The 17,716-nt window shown below is 39.5% G+C and overlaps 2 protein-coding genes across 2 annotated transcripts in view; one reads left to right on the top strand and one right to left on the bottom strand.

Annotated features, from left to right (window-relative positions):
• The window catches only part of LOC306856321 (uncharacterized protein), a 1,000,538-nt gene that overhangs the window by 743,127 nt on the left and 239,695 nt on the right, over positions 1-17,716 (bottom strand). The gene's annotated exons all lie outside the window — the stretch shown is intronic.
• LOC306848857 (uncharacterized protein) lies at positions 8,519-15,695 on the top strand. The gene is made up of 3 exons (XM_079383609.1): positions 8,519-8,577; positions 11,343-11,497; positions 12,221-15,695. Exons 2-3 carry the CDS (start codon positions 11,413-11,415, stop codon positions 14,182-14,184), a joined length of 2,049 nt encoding a protein of 682 aa, XP_079239735.1. The 5' UTR covers positions 8,519-8,577; positions 11,343-11,412; the 3' UTR covers positions 14,185-15,695.

Here is a 17,716-nt window from a genome sequence, read left to right as displayed (position 1 = left end):
AAATAATAGTAATATAGCCTATTTCTGGCACACGGTCTTTAATAGGCTAAGTTAAACCGAACTTTTATTTTGACGGGTTGCCGTGAATACTTCTAAAGTTCTGTGTGTGTATGATATGATGCTAGTTTTACTCAAATTAAATGGTAAAATGCTGGTAAAGTGCTTTCAGATCAGTTCTGGAGATATTGTTGATGTATTTATGTCCTCATTGAGACGGCAGACGCTGAAATCACCGCGAGCGCCACATTAGTAAACACAACCGCACGTGCAGCACATTCACACAGAGACGCGCAGAACATGCAGGATTCATATTTAAATCCACCTTTGCAGCTTAATATTTACAGATACTAGTCCATATCGCGATTTGATTTAAGTGTAATGACCTACTTTTGATGAATTCATCCAAACTTTGACAAATCCCGTGACATTCCGTGTTAAACTGTAAATTCCGTGTTTATGACTGGATTCCGTGAGCGTTCTCTGCATCGCGGAGATCATAGATCCCTACAGATAGCGCTCCTGCTGTGTTCTTTAACAACCAGAGCAGTCATCTTTCTATTCACTTCACTTGTGCTATTTAACCAGAGCGAAGGAGATGAGTGCGGTCACGTGTGGTGCTTGTCCACGCGCCTTGTAACGATTTGGTACATATTTCACTTAGGTTGGGGGGTATTTAAAGCCCGAATTACTGTTTAGAACAAACTAGTAATTTTTTTTTTGTAAAATGTATTCATATGGCAAAAATAACTAGAAAAAGTACACTTATGTGCATGAGCATGGCTACACACACACACACACACTTAATTGGCTGAATAGTTGACTGAATACTACAGGAAAAGTCCCTTTTCAGGCAAGTCATTTCACTCAGCTGCTATCTTTGAATCGCCTCTCAGGCAAGCAAGTGCAGCATCTATCTCTTTGAATGGAGAAACATCAAATTCACCAAGCTTACGATTTAATGTCTCATTTGAAATCACCAATGAAGATCTGAGAACAACGGTCTCATAAATTTAGTTTCTATACGCTTGAATCATGAAAAAATAAAATAAAAATCAAGCTGGACCAGCCAATGCAGATGCGCAGTCTTAAGCGTGCTTCTATTTCTATAGTAACCAGAGCTTCTAATGGCAGCTGCAGTAACGTGATGACTATATAAATCAGTGATTAGCTCATTTACTTAGAAAGTGGGATTCATTCACCATATTTCGTGTTTCACTTTCTCCCATTTATAGTAATATGAATACATAGTCTTTGTATTTCTAAAGTCTTTGCAACAGATCATGGTTTTGGAACCTAAATCCCATGAGAAAGAAAGGTTTGGGTCAATCAACTAAGAGTTCATGGTATATGTGATGGTTAACCTTGCCTTCTGCAATGCACCCCATTACTTTTCCCAAACCTCACTCGCGTCTCATCCATTTTTGTAGGCAGATTATAAATCATAATTACAATTCTTAATTAAATAAATTATAACTGCGTTGTTGCAATTGCATTTGAATTTCTCACCTTCAAGTTGTTACAAACTAGTGTGAGTTTCTTTGTTCTGCTGAATACAAAAGAAGATATTTTGAAGAATGTTGGCAACAGGTTCTGGTCCCCATTGACTCCCATAGTGGGTTTTTTTTCATACTTTGAAAGTCAGTGAAGTCCAGTAAATGTTAAATTACCAACATTCTCTGTAATATCAAAGTAACTCATAGAGGTTTAGATCAACTTTAAGGTGAGTGAATGATAACAGAATTTTGGTTTTGGGGTGAACTGTTCCTTTAATGTAAAATGTTTTTCAGTTTTAGCCATTTTTCTAGGCTTGTAATGTTCTCATACCATCGCTGATGTCTTTGAATCTGCTTGGTCTCTTGAAGTCACTGCCAGTGTCGCTTTCTGCAGAGGATTTCAATTCAGCATTTTTACTCCAACTTAATGCCCTCTCGAAATCATCTAGGGATGAAATGTTAATGGAATTAGGAAATCAAAACGTCATCGAAACTTATTTCAGTAATAATCTGAAAATATCCTGCCATATATTGAACTTTATCAGTTTTGGCAAAAACGCAGATTTTTTGTGTGATCCATGTCTCTTCGTCAGGGACTTCTTCTTTTTTTACCTGTTTTGTCTGATTGTTCAGGGGCCAGTAACTATAACTATATTGTTGCTGAAATTGGGAAATTAATTTTTTAATTATTTATGTGGGTTGGACTTGTGGAAGGTTATACCCCATAATTTTCAAATGTCCAGCATTCTGCTACAATTCCAACCAATAATTCTTCTAAAAATTCTGCAATATAGTACATGCTAAGGAAAAGAAAACCAAAGTTAATTTATTGAAAATATCACCTATTCCACATTTATTCATTATTTTATTATTATTATTTTTGTTTAGGGGGGCCCTGAGCTAGTCGCATCCAAAGCAATCTCTACAGCCCTCACACAATTACTATCCTCAACTAAAGTTTGGATGCGTGTCTCTAATTCTGAAACCTTCTCTGTCAGCCTAACTATTTCCCTGCATTTATCACATGTGAATCCCTCATCGCCGACCAGGGGCGGCGTTAGGGGTGGGCTAAGGGGGCTGGAGCCCTGAATGTTTTCAGGCTTTAGAAGGTGAAAGGGATGATCTAGGAACACTGCAGACAGGCCCAAAACACATGAAGCTTCAGCAGTATCCCTTTACCCAATTTGGAACACAGCAGAGAGCTTTTAATAACAACTGGCTAGATGCATTTCAGTGGCTTGAGTATTCCGTATCCAGACATTCTGCATTCTGCTTTTCTTGTCGTCTCTTTGGCAAGCATCATATCCGAAACCGCAAAGACACATTAACAAGTGCAGGTTTCTCCAACTGGAAAAGGGCTTTAGAATCATTCAGAGAGCATGAACAAAGTAGCCTTCATAAGGCTTCCATGACATGCTGGAAGAGCTACAAAACAACTCAAACACATGGAGGTATTACAGAACAGCTTCATAGAGCTAGTGTAGGAGAAATAACTGAGAGACGTGAATACCTCCATCGTGTTGTTGCTGTGACGTCATTTCTGGGGAAGCAGGGGATTGCATTCCGTGGACATGATGAACAGAGCCAGAGTCAAAATCAGGGAAACTTCCTTGAGTGCATGAAACTTCTCACACAGTTTGACCCATTTCTACAGCAGTACCATGCTCCATCCCATGCTACCTACCTGTCTCACTCATCGCAAAATGAAATGATTGCATGTATTTCAGAAGAGGTCACAGAAAGCATCATAAAAGAAATGAGATGTATGCTCTGATGGCAGCTGAGGCAAGGGACAGGCACTCTGAACAACTGGCAGTATGTGTGCGTTACGTTACGTCCGAGGGCAGAATCAAGGAAAATTTCCTTGGTTTCAGCAAACTGGTTGGTTTTGATGCACAATCCATCACTGATGCAATAGAAGATGGTCAATTTTATGTGATTTCAATGTTTGCTCTGTGTGTTGCACAAACATATGATGGAGCTGCAGTCATGAGTGGAGCTGTGAGGGGCGTACAGGCCCGTTTCAGAGAACGTCATCCAGAAGCAGTGTACCTTCACTGCTATGCACATGAATTAAATCTTGTGCTGTGCCATGCATGCAAGGCAATACCAGAAGCCACCAACTTTTTTCATTTACTGGAGAGCCTTTATTCATTTTTCAGTGCATCTCTAGTTAATCACCAAAAGTTCACTGATGTTCAAAAACAGCTTGGACTACAATCATCTGAGCTGGTACAGCTGTCAACAACACGTTGGGCATGTCAGGGGAAGTCTGTGAGTGCTGTAATTGACCATTTCTGTGCTATTCTGCAATGCCTTGACAAAATTTCAACACCAATGGCTGTAGGCCTCAGGTCCAAACTCAGCAACTTTAACACTGTCTACATGCTGCTGATGTTTGGTAGACTTTTATCCATCACTGAAGGCCTCCACAAATTCCTGCCGGGGGAAACCGTAGACCTGGGACAAGCAGTTCAATACAAAACAGCAGTCTACGACTCTCTTAAAGAACAACGCACAGCTCAGAGTGCTACAGAGATATGGCAAGGAAGTAATAGGAAATGTTGTAAATTCTGTTATGCTAGCATGTGGAAATGTTTGTATAGTGTTAATTAACCCCGCATTTGTGCCCCGCTCAACCCGTACATGTGACATGCTTTTTACAGGCCGTTTATGGTATAAATGCATATGAAGGAACGAAAACAACAAACTCTTTGCATCTCTCAGAAAGATAGCCGAGTTCAAACAGGCGATAGAAATGATCCTGAAACAGTTTTCGCAACATTTGAATTTTCCGGTGTATGCAATCTCATGCAGAACACAGCGCACTGAAGCGAGACAGTTTCTCTTCATCAATAATGCGGACCGAATCAATAATTACCCATTATGCTTTGCGCGTACATGTAGGGAGGATGCGGTTCGTGGCTTGATGAGTTTAGTTAGGTGTTACAGAGACATGTCTCTATGGTTACAGAATTGTTTGGACAGCTCTGAAACGATGGTTGTAATACTTTAACTTTTAACATCAATAATGGCAACAAACAATGACAACATTAGATCGCCGTGGCAGCACGATCAAGACTATTTAACAAAGTAACTTTGTGTGTTCCTCATATATATATATGTTATATCCTCCTTCTTAAGTATATTCCTTTATACTGATGTATAGAACTTCTGCTCAAACTTTTAAACACAACATTTGAGTTTCATTTACCAAACTTTCAGCATGACTACAAAATTATTCAACACATTTTACAAATGCATTTATACTCATGAACTATTGCATTTCAACTTCTTACACATCCAACAATGCACATACATTGCATTAACTCTCAGCCTTTGTACTTTTCAGGTATTTTTACAATTCTTCCAGACCTTGAGAGATCAGATGTGCTAAAACATTAGCCACATTTAAATCAAGACTCAAAACTCATCTGTTTAACTGTGCATTTGTTGAATGAGCGCTGTGCTATATGTCCCAACTGACTGCGCTATTTATATCATTCTCTATTCTTAAATGTTTTAATTTCTTTTTAAATCATTTTGTTTTTGTGATTATTATTTTTTAATTCTTTGTTTTTATTATTATTTATAATGACTATTTCACTTCCTTTTATGTAAAGCACTTTGATTTACCACCGTGTATGAAATGTGCTATATAAATAAACTTGCCTTGCCTATTCTAGGTAACTTGGAGCTGAAAGAGAGCTAATACTGTTAAACTGGTAAATTATTTAAGGTTAAACTCTTCAAATAATTAATGTACAACTGCAAAATTTACACACACACATATTTAGGACAGACTACAGCCTTGACAGGGCTATTATGGAGAATATAATTCAGTTGCATTTCATAATCTCATTATCTGATAGACAATACAAACCTTCATGCTCCTAGTTTTGCATTCAATTTTTTTTATAAACCATCATTTGAGGCGTCTTCAACACTAATTGGTTCTTAACACCACAGAGCCTAATTAGCATAGCATGTGAGCTACATAATACAGTACTTCTAATGTACTTTCACTGCATTTGCTCCGCATCTGACCGCAAAGCACCCCAGCGGGTGGTGAAAACTGCTCAACGGATCACCGGCACCCAGTTAACTTCCATTGAGAACATTTATCATAAGCGCTGTCTGGGCAGGGCAAGAAACATCATCAAGGATGCCTCTCACCCTAACCATGGACTTTTCACCCTCCTTCCATCCGGCAGGCGTTACAGGTGCCTACGCTCTCGCACTAGTAGGCTCAGGAAGAGCTTCTTCCCCGAGGCTGTGACACTTCTGAACGCCACACCACTAATCTAACCTGCACCTGCTTATTACTGCACTGGTCACAGTACTTTACACACATGCATTTGCACTACTCATATTTTGCACAGACTGCACATCGTTCAAGTTATTACAATATAAACTGTCTAAAGTTGTTACTGTACAAAGCACAGTAAACTATTTCTATAAAATATTGCACTACTGCTATTTTGCATAGAATACATTGTTCTATCAATACTTTGCACACTCATCCAGCTGTATTTATTTATTACCACTGTTCTCACGTTTCTGCTGTTCATAATATGTATATATAATCTGTAATCTATATAATCTACATTGCTCTGTTCATAATGTACATACAATCCCTACATTGCATTCCTATTTATATTCTGTATATACTCTGCTCAATACTGTATATAGCAATTCCACTGTATATTCTGTAAATCATATCTTCATTTACTCTGCACTTATATGTATATAAAACACTATATTCTTGCACTTCTGGTTAGATGCTAACTGCATTTCATTAGCTCTGTACTTGTACTCTGCATAAATGACAATAAAGTTGAATCTAATCTAATCTAATCTAATTAAGCCTCTTATTAAGAAACCACAACTAGATTCTAATGAACTGGCAAATTACAGACCCATTTCAAATCTTCTGTTTATGTCTAACATTTTAGAAAAAGTTGTGTCTGCTCAATTGCGCTCCCTCTTGCAAAAAAACATATCTATGAAGAATTTCAGTCAGGTTTCAGGCCTCACCATAGCACAGAAACTGCACTTGTTAAAATTACAAATGACTTGCTTCTTGCTTCAGACCAAGGCTGCATCTCACTGCTAGTATTACTTGATCTTAGTGCTGCGTTCGACACTATAGACCATGATATACTCATAGATTGATTACAAAACTATACTGGTATTCAAGGGCAGGCTTTAAGATGGTTTAGATCCTACCTGTCCGATCGCAACCACTTTGTTCATTTAAATGGAGAGTCATCTCAATTATCACCAGTAAAGTATGGAGTACCACAAGGATCTGTCCTAGGTCCTCTGCTATTTTCAATATACATGTTGCCCCTTGGAAATATTATTAGAAAATACAGGATTAGTTTTCATTGTTATGCTGATGATACTCAACTATATATCTCAACAAGACCAGGTGAAACTTCTAAACTATCTAAGCTAATAGATTGTGTAAAAAGTGTAAAAGATTGGATGACCAATAATTTCCTCCTACTAAATTCAGATAAGACAGAGATATTACTTATTGGACCAAAAAACATTACACAGAATCTCTTGGATTACAATTTGCAACTAGACGGATGCACTGTTACGTCCTCTAAAGTCAAAAATCTGGGTGTTATATTAGACAGCAACTTGTCCTTTGAAAATAATATTTCCCATGTTACAAAAACAGCATTCTTCCATCTTATAAACATTGCCAAGCTTCGAAACATGCTCCCTGTTTCTGATGCAGAAAAGCTAGTTCATGCATTCATGACCTCTAGACTGGACTATTGTAATGCACTGCTAGCTGCTTGTCCTGCATCTTCAATAAACAAGCTACAGATAGTCCAAAATGCAGCGGCTAGAGTTCTTACCAGATCAAGAAAATATGATCATATTACCCCAATTTTACAGTCTCTGCACTGGCTACCTATTCAGTTCCGTATCATTTACAAAATATTATCACTTGCCTATAAGGCCCTAAATGGTTTAGCTCCTGCGTACCTAACCTGTCTTCTACCACGCTACAATCCAACCCGCTCCTTAAGGTCACAAAACTCTGGACTTTTGGTAGTACCTAGGATAGCAAAGTCCACTAAAGGAGGTAGAGCTTTTTCACATTTGGCTCCCAAACTCTGGAATAGCCTTCCTGATAACGTTCGGGGTTCAGACACACTCTCTCTGTTTAAATCTAGATTAAAGACACATCTCTTTAGCCAAGCATTCACATAATGCATCTTATAATCTTGTACTGCAGTTATATCTGATCAGACGTACATTATTATTATTCTTTAGCTTGGGTTGAACAAATAATTTTTTGCTTAGATGGAACAGCAGCTACGCTAATTATGTCTCTATTTGTTTCTCTGTTGATTAACATCCCGTGGTAACTAGGAATGACAGAAGCTTCAGTCTGGATCCAACCCTTAAATGATCTGAGATGACCGAACACCTGAGAAAAGATGATGCCAACCCCTCAGAGGACCTCAGAGGATGCCAACGCTCAGACAACATACAGAATTACCACATTTTGCCATAAGTTAAACATATTAAGGTTCTGCAATATATAAATATATTGTGGAAACTTAATTTCCTGTAGAGCTGCTTTGTAACGATTTGTATCATAAAAAGCGCTATACAAATAAACTTGAATTGAAAACTTGAATTAATTCAGCTCTTTTATTATATATCATAATAATTCGGCTCTTTTATTATATATCATAATAATTCAGCTCTTTTATTATATATCATAATAATTCAGCTCCTTTATTATATATCATAATAATTCGGCTCTTTTATTATATATCATAATAATTCAGCTCTTATTATATATCATAATAATTCAGCTCTTATTATATATCATAATAATTCAGCTCTTATTATATATCATAATTCAGCTCTTATTAATAATTCAGCTCTTTTATTATATATAATAATAATTCAGCTATTTTATTATATATAATAATAATTCAGCTCTTTTATTGTATCATAATTTATCAGCGCGCGAACGGGACTTTTATTTTGGTATGGTGATGTGACGTCATAAGCCTGCGTCGCGCTCCAGCATCAGAGCTGCAGAAAGGTTTGTGTTTTTAAAGCGTTTTGTTAATGTGTTAATCCATATACACCGTTCAATCAATTCACAAGCAGTGCAGAAAGAATTATTGAGGGCAACACTGCAATGCTTTATTCTGTTAGGATATTATTTAATCTAATCCTGTATCGTGAATCGGTTTAGTGTGAATAAACGCAAGTAACGTTAGTGAGAGAGAAACAGCTTTTCACAAACTCAACTGATTCACTAAAATGATTCAGTGAGTCGACTCTCTTGAATCACCGCGCGCTGTCGAGACACAGCTGCCCAAAACAACGAAAGATATGATGATAACTTTTACAAACCTGCTTTTATATCAAAGTGTGATATATAATATAATTAAAAAGGAAATGAATACCAAATATAAGTCATAACTAAATACAAAATGTCTGTATAATGTGTTTTTATTCAATTGTAGTGCTACTGTGTGTTTATTAATCAAGTGATTTAATGTGATTAACTCTCACTTTGACTCACTCAGTCTCACCACTGAACTAGTGAGCTGACCACTGAACTTGTGCGCTGACCACTGAACTAGTGAGCTGACCACTGAACTAGTGAGCTGACCGCTGAACTAGTGAGCTGACCACTGAACTAGTGCGCTGACCACTGAACTTGTGCGCTGACCACTGAACTAGTGAACTGACCACTGAACTAGTGAGCTGACCACTGAACTAGTGAGCTGACCGCTGAACTAGTGAGCTGACCACTGAACTAGTGACCTGACCGCTGAACTAGTGAGCTGACCGCTGAACTAGTGAGCTGACCACTGAACTAGTGAGCTGACCGCTGAACTAGTGAGCTGACCACTGAACTAGTGACCTGACCGCTGAACTAGTGAGCTGACCGCTGAACTAGTGAACTGACCACTGAACTAGTGCGCTGACCACTGAACTAGTGCGCTGACTACTGAACTAGTGAGCTGACCGCTGAACTAGTGAACTGACCACTGAACTAGTGACCTGACCACTGAACTAGTGTGCTGACCACTGAACTACTGAGCTGACCACTGAACTAGTGCGCTGACCACTGAACTAGTGCGCTGACCACTGAACTGACCACTGAACTAGTGCCCTGACCACTGAACTAGTGCACTGACCACTGAACTAGCGCGCTGACCACTGAACTCGCGCGCTGACCACTGAACTAGCGAGCTGACCACTGAACTAGTGAACTGACCACTGATCTCGCGCGCTGACCACTGAACTAGCGCACTGACCACTGAACTAGCGAGCTGACCACTGAACTAGCGAACTGACCACTGAACTAGCGCGCTGACCACTGAACTAGCGCGCTGACCACTGAACTAGCGCGCTGACCACTGAACTAGCGAACTGACCACTGAACTAGCGCGCTGACCACTGAACTAGCGCGCTGACCACTGAACTAGTGCGCTGACCACTGAACTAGTGCGCTGACCACTGAACTAGCGAACTGACAACTGAACTAGTGAACTGACAACTGAACTAGCGCGCTGACCACTGAACTAGCGTGCTGACCACTGAACTAGCGAACTGACCACTGAACTAGTGCGCTGACCACTGAACTAGTGAGCTGACCACTGAACTAGTGCGCTGACCACTGAACTAGTGCGCTGACCACTGAACTCGCGCGCTGACCACTGAACTAGCGAGCTGACCACTGAACTAGCGCGCTGACCACTGAACTAGCGCGCTGACCACTGAACTAGCGCGCTGACCACTGAACTCGCGCGCTGACCACTGAACTCGCGCGCTGACCACTGAACTCGCGCGCTGACCACTGAACTAGCGAGCTGACCACTGAACTAGCGAGCTGACCACTGAACTAGCGCGCTGACCACTGAACTAGCGCGCTGACCACTGAACTAGCGCGCTGACCACTGAACTAGCGCGCTGACCACTGAACTCGCGCGCTGACCACTGAACTCGCGCGCTGACCACTGAACTCGCGCTGACCACTGAACTAGCGCGCTGACCACTGAACTAGCGCGCTGACCACTGAACTAGCGCGCTGACCACTGAACTCGCGCGCTGACCACTGAACTAGCGAGCTGACCACTGAACTAGCGCGCTGACCACTGAACTAGCGCGCTGACCACTGAACTAGCGCGCTGACCACTGAACTCGCGCGCTGACCACTGAACTCGCGCGCTGACCACTGAACTAGCGAACTGACCACTGAACTAGCGCGCTGACCACTGAACTAGCGCGCTGACCACTGAACTAGCGCGCTGACCACTGAACTAGCGCGCTGACCACTGAACTCGCGCGCTGACCACTGAACTAGCGAGCTGACCACTGAACTAGCGAGCTGACCACTGAACTAGCGAGCTGACCACTGATCTCGCGCGCTGACCACTGAACTAGCGCACTGACCACTGAACTAGCGAGCTGACCACTGAACTAGCGAACTGACCACTGAACTAGCGCGCTGACCACTGAACTAGCGCGCTGACCACTGAACTAGCGAACTGACCACTGAACTAGCGCGCTGACCACTGAACTAGCGCGCTGACCACTGAACTAGCGCGCTGACCACTGAACTAGTGCGCTGACCACTGAACTAGCGAACTGACAACTGAACTAGCGAACTGACAACTGAACTAGCGCGCTGACCACTGAACTAGCGTGCTGACCACTGAACTAGTGCGCTGACCACTGAACTAGTGCGCTGACCACTGAACTAGTGCGCTGACCACTGAACTAGTGAGCTGACTGAGATGCACTCAGTATTTAATCTGCATTGTTGTTTTCTCTCATAATGTTGAACAGGAACGTGTTGAAACACACAGAAAAACTCCTGCTGAAGCGACTGAGATATATGTGACTCACGATTATAAAGATGGAGTTTATTAAAGAGGAGAGTGAAGACATAAAGATCCAAGAAACATTCACAATCAAACAAGAAGAGACTGAGGAACAAACAGGTTGGTTTTCATTCTCAAAGCTGAACGCACTCATTTGATCCTCATTAAATGTCCAGCACTACAGAAATGAATGATGTATTTGCAGAATGTTGTAAAGACAGATGTAAATTAAAGTGTTGCTGGAGGACTAAATTCAGTCATACTTAAACAGTTTTGTTAATAATGTGTATAAGCAGATTTATCCAATGAATGCAACACTTACACTCACCTAATCTCAGGTGGATGTCTTTAATGCGTAAATGAACAACTCGATGAAGGCACAAAGGAACGCAGTGACCTGTCTTTGATGGAAACATGCTTTCCTTAAATGCAGCTCTCACGAGCTCTGTAGACAAGACAAGGCTCACCCTCATGTCATTCCAAACCTGTAAGACCTTTGTTCATCTTCGGAACACAAGTTAAAGGTGCCATAGAATGAAAAACTGTCTTTACCCTGGCATATTTTAAACATTTTATATACCTGACTTTAAATGTAGTCAATGAAATATATATTATTAGTTGTTCTCATTACAAAAATGCTTAATTTATGCTAACTGTAATGTTTAAAAATAATATTTTAATAATTCAAATGAACGCATCAGAATGCTCATAAATCTACTGTTATGTCAGGATTCACAAGTCCTTTTCCTTTCACATTTCTCTCTTTGATTTTTTATTTATTTTAGTAATGATTTAGTGATTTGCTAAAAATCTAACTTTTGAAACTTTTGACTTTCATTTTAGATCTGATAGAAGAGAACAAGGCGATTGAAGAACTCGATGAAGCGGCGGAGAAACATCAGGTCAAAACTGAAGAGATATCCTGGAGCTCCTCATTGAAAAACGACAATATATGTTCCACTTGCTCTCACTGTGGAAAGAGTTTCTCATGCGAGCAGAATCTTGACCTTGACATAACATTTCATCGTGGAGGGAAGCCATATGCATGTGATGAGTGCGAGAAGATTTTCACAATAAAAAGAAACCGTACCGAACACGTGAAAATCCACACTGGAGAAAAGCCATACACATGTGATCAATGTGGGAAGAGATTCGCACAAAAAATAAGCCTTAAAGATCACATGAAAATCCACACTGGAGAAAACCCACACACATGTGATCAATGTGGGAAGAGTTTCTCATATAAAAGAAACCTTAGCAAACACAAGAAAATCCACACTGGAGATAAACCATATGCATGTGATCAATGTGGGGAGAGTTTCACACGAAAAATGAACCTTAGCAAACACAAGAAAATCCACACTGGAGAAAAGCCACACACATGTGATCAATGTGGGAAGAGTTTCACACAAAAAAGATACCTTAGCAAACACATGAAAATCCACGCTGGAGAGAAGCCATACACGTGTGATCAGTGCGGGAAGAGTTTCATACGTAAAGCAAGACTCAACGAACACATGACAATCCACACCGGAGAGAAACCGCACACGTGTGCTCAATGTGGGAAGAGTTATACACAAAAAGAAAGCCTTAAAGAACACATGAAAGTCCACACTGGAGAAAGGCCACACACATGTGATCAATGTGGGATGAGTTTCAGAAAATTGTGCGTTTTGAAAGATCATCTGCTTACTCATTCTAGAGAAACAATATATAGCTGTGATCAATGCGATAAAAAGTTTTTTAGGGCAAAGTTCCTGAAGAGGCACCTAAACGTTCATACAAAGGAGAAGCCTTATGTGTGCTCTTTATGTGGAAATAGTTTTCGTCTGATGGGTAGTTTAAAACAACACCAGAAAAGACACAGCGGTGTGAAGGATCATGTTTGCTCGGAGTGTGGGAAGGCTTTTTTTATAGATAGTGCACTGAAATTGCACAGGAAAATTCACACTGGAGAAAAGCCACAAACATGTGATCAATGTGGGGAGAGTTTCTCATATAAAAGAAACCTTAGCAAACACAAGAAAATCCACACTGGAGAAAAGCCACACACATGTGATCAATGTGGGAAGAGTTTCACACAAAAAAGATACCTTAGCAAACACATGAAAATCCACACTGGAGAGAAGCCATACACGTGTGATCAGTGCGGGAAGAGTTTCATACGTAAAGCAAGACTCAACGAACACATGACAATCCACACCGGAGAGAAACCGCACACGTGTGCTCAATGTGGGAAGAGTTATACACAAAAAGAAAGCCTTAAAGAACACATGAAAGTCCACACTGGAGAAAGGCCACACACATGTGATCAATGTGGGATGAGTTTCAGAAAATTGTGCGTTTTGAAAGATCATCTGCTTACTCATTCTAGAGAAACAATATATAGCTGTGATCAATGCGATAAAACGTTTTTTAGGGCAAAGTTCCTGAAGAGGCACCTAAACGTTCATACAAAGGAGAAGCCTTATGTGTGTTCTTTATGTGGAAATAGTTTTCGTCTGATGGGTAGTTTAAAACAACACCAGAAAAGACACAGCGGTGTGAAGGATCATGTTTGCTCGGAGTGTGGGAAGGCTTTTTTTATAGATAGTGCACTGAAATTGCACAGGAAAATTCACATGAGAGAAACACCGTACAAGTGTTCACACTGTGACAAGAGCTTCAAACGCTCCGATTATCTGAGAATACATGAGAGGATCCACACTGGAGAGAAGCCGTATCACTGCCATTCATGTGGGACGAGTTTCACTAATTTTTGTACTCTAACCAGTCATAAAGAAAATGCATGTCTGAAATTAGAGTAATTACAGAGTAGTAGTTAGAGTTATTGTTGGATCATCAGGATGGAATGAGAGGTAGAGTTGAGTGTCATCAGCATAGCAGTGATATGAAAAGCCATGATTCTGAATGACAGAACCTAGTGATGCCATGTAGACAGAAAAGAGAAGTGGTCCAAGAACTGAGCCCTGAGGCACCCCATTAGCTAGATGTTGCGATTTGGATACCTCACCTCTCCAAGATACTTTGAAGGACCTATCAGAGAGGTAAGACTCAAACCACTGGATTGCGGTTCCTGAGATGCCCTTTCTCAATAGTGTTGACAAGAGGATCTGATAGTTGACCGTATCAAAAGCAGCAGACAGATCCAGCAAGATAAGTAATGAAGATTTGGAAGCCGCTTTTGCAAGTCTTAGGGCTTCAACAACAGAAAGCAAGGCAGTTTCGGTCGAATGTCCACTTCTGAAGCCAGATTGGTTACTGTCCAGGAGGTTGTTCTGTGTGAGAAAGACAGAGACTTGGTTGAACACAACTCGTTCAAGTGTTTTTGCAATGAAAGGAAGAAGGGAAACCGGTCTATAGTTCCCTAAAAGAGTTGGGTTAAGAGTGGGTTTTTTAAGAAGTGGAGTTATACGAGCCTGTTTAAATGCTGAGGGAAAAATTCCAGTGTGAAGGGATGTGTTAACGATGTGTGTGAATGCAGGTACAACTGCAGGAGAAATGGCTTGAAGGAGATGAGATGGAATAGGATCAAGCGGACAGGTAGTAGGATGACTGGAAATGATGAGTTTAGAGACTTCTGCCTCAGAGAGTGGAGAGGATGTGAACGAGTGTATGTTTGCTGGTAAGATATGCTTGATAGATTGTGGTGTGGAAAATTGTGCAGTGAGGTTTGTAATTGTATTAATGAAGAACGTGGCAAAGTCGTCAGCTGTTAGAGATGATGATGGAGGGGGAGGAGGAGGACAAAGGAGGGAGGAAAATGTTTTAAAGAGCATGCGAGAGTTAGGCGAATTGTTAATTTTGTCATGATAGTATGTCCTTTTAGCAGAGGAGACATTAGCAGAGAAGTCAGAGAGGAGTGCTCGATATAAATTAAGGTCAGAAGGAGTTCGTGATTTGCGCCATACCCTTTCTGCTTTAAATGATAACTGATTAATCAATGATTATTCGAACAAATAATGAACAGATTGTTGATTATTTCATATGAGTGTTTTTTTTAATTAATTGTTTTATTGTTCTACTCATTTTATTATCATTATTCAGTTTATCATTCATAAGTTTTCATATCCCACCTGAACAACACATAACACACATCAGTATTGCACATCTGTAAATAACTCATCAAACCTTCTTCTGTAAATTCACAGTTCTGTCAATGGACATTTGTCCTTTTTCTGTATATTTATTACTATTTCTATTTTCTCTAACATTAGTGTTTTATTACCTTACTTTGATGCATGTTTGTACTTTCTGTACTGGAAACTCCTCTAACACTAAGATAAATTGCTTGTGTGTGTAAATAAAGGTCTTTCTGATTCTGATTCATTTGTCTTTCTCTGTTTTAACATGTATATCAGTAAGGGTGGGTTGCACCAACAAGGATTAAATGAAACAATGTTTTTTGATCTGGGTTTTATTTTAAATCGAGTTGTGTTGCACCACTTAATTTTAAACACACATCAGGGATTAGAGTTCTAGCCTGCGATTATCATCTCCAGCTACGATTCATTTTCTCCACCATGGGGGCTTCACCATGTAATCAAACAGCAACAATGTTAATGTTCCTTATCCTAAACTCTGTCTCTGACATTCGTTGATTTAGCCGATAAAGGAAATAAACTTGTGAAATGTCAGCCTTCTTTATAAACTGCATGTAGAGATACGGTTGATCAAACATCTGATCAAGCAAGCAATGAAACATTGAGGCAGTGCATATGGATTTATTACGGGCTGCCAAGACCCTCACAGTGCACTTAAATTTTCACTTTTATTTGTAATAAACACCTCTTTGAGACGAGACCACACACACTATTTCTGTCTTAGTGCATCTACAGTTACAATATGTGGCTGATTGAACAATTTTATTTAAACCTCCACGCCTGTAAATTTAAAGTGAATCCCTAATTGAGATTTAAATCTGAGTTTGGAGATATGAGAGCAAAAGGATTAAAGTTAATCTATTTTAAATATAAAATAAATCCAGGTTCAAAATGATAGTTTAAATGTAAACCTGCTTATTTTTAAACAAGGTTTACATTTTGATGCAACAAAATTATTAGATAAGCCTTGATTTAATCTAGATTTAAGATTAATCCTTATTGGTGCAACTCACCCTTATTATTTTATTAATTTCCTATCTCTCACAATGCTTGCTATTGTTGTCAACACTGTGTTAAAAGTAACAGCAAAGCAGTGTTAGAGTTAATTAGGAAGTGGTTAATTAAGTGATGATGCACTGTTAAAAATGTTCCTGTATTTTTACAGTAAGTTACTGGCAGCACGATTGCCAGCAAGTTACTGTATTTTGTTTTACAGCAATTTACTGTAATGCAACTTTACAGTATGTAGAACAATGTACTGTATAACTACAAAACAGTATCGTACTGTATTTTTTCAGTACTTTGTCATTTTGTTTCTACTGTAATTTTCTATTGTGCAATTATTATTGTGTAGTAGGAAGAGTATATACATATAGTTATAACAAAATTATGATACTACTATAATTCAGAATAATATTACCAATCAAAAGTCAATCCAGACATATTTACAAAAGTATTTTTATTAATTGCTACAATGCATCAACGATTTACAGCCATGAAAGCATTTTAAGTCTACAAGAGTATGAAACAAACACATGCATCTTGAGGGCTCCTAAGAGAGAACTTGATTTATTTTAAAACTATCTTAAAATGAGTAAAAAACAATAACAAGTTTCTCATAACCATCACCCCTAAATGCAGGGCATGTGGGTGGTGGCAAACAGGCCACTGACCCTCTCGGTGAAGTCCTCCATTTAAACATCATTTTGGACTGAATGAAGCTGTTGACATGCGGGGTTGATGGCCATCACTCTGCACCACCGTCCTGATCTTCTGCTCACTCGCTGTCTGCCAGTACATTTATTCCCATCAGTGGTGAAAACACACACAAACACAAAACCTGTTTTCCACAGCACCAATAAAGATGAACAGACAGCATGGGGAAAATACTGAATGCAAATTCTGTAGCATAGATGAAAAATTAATTTAACATTTTTTAGTTGAATTCAAAGGTTTACAGACACCTTGCAGAATCTGCAAAATGTTAATTATTTGACCAAAATAAGAGGAATCATATAAAATGCATGTTATTGTTTATTTAGTACTGACCTGAATAAGATATTTCATATGAAAGATGTTTACATATAGTTGAATTTATAAAAATGGCCCCGTTCAAAAGTTTACTCATTGATTCTTAATACTGTTGTAACCTGAACGACCCAAAGCCGTGCTTTTGTTTAGTGTTGACTGATTTCTCTGAGGCTTTTTGTGTGGCCTCTTTTTATTTGTTGTGTCC

The sequence above is a fragment of the Barbus barbus genome (assembly GCF_936440315.1).
Source record: "Barbus barbus genome assembly, chromosome: 3".
Classification (NCBI taxonomy): Eukaryota; Metazoa; Chordata; class Actinopteri; order Cypriniformes; family Cyprinidae; genus Barbus; species Barbus barbus.
Note: the sequence above shows the minus strand (reverse complement) of the source record. Positions and strands in the feature narration are given on the sequence as shown.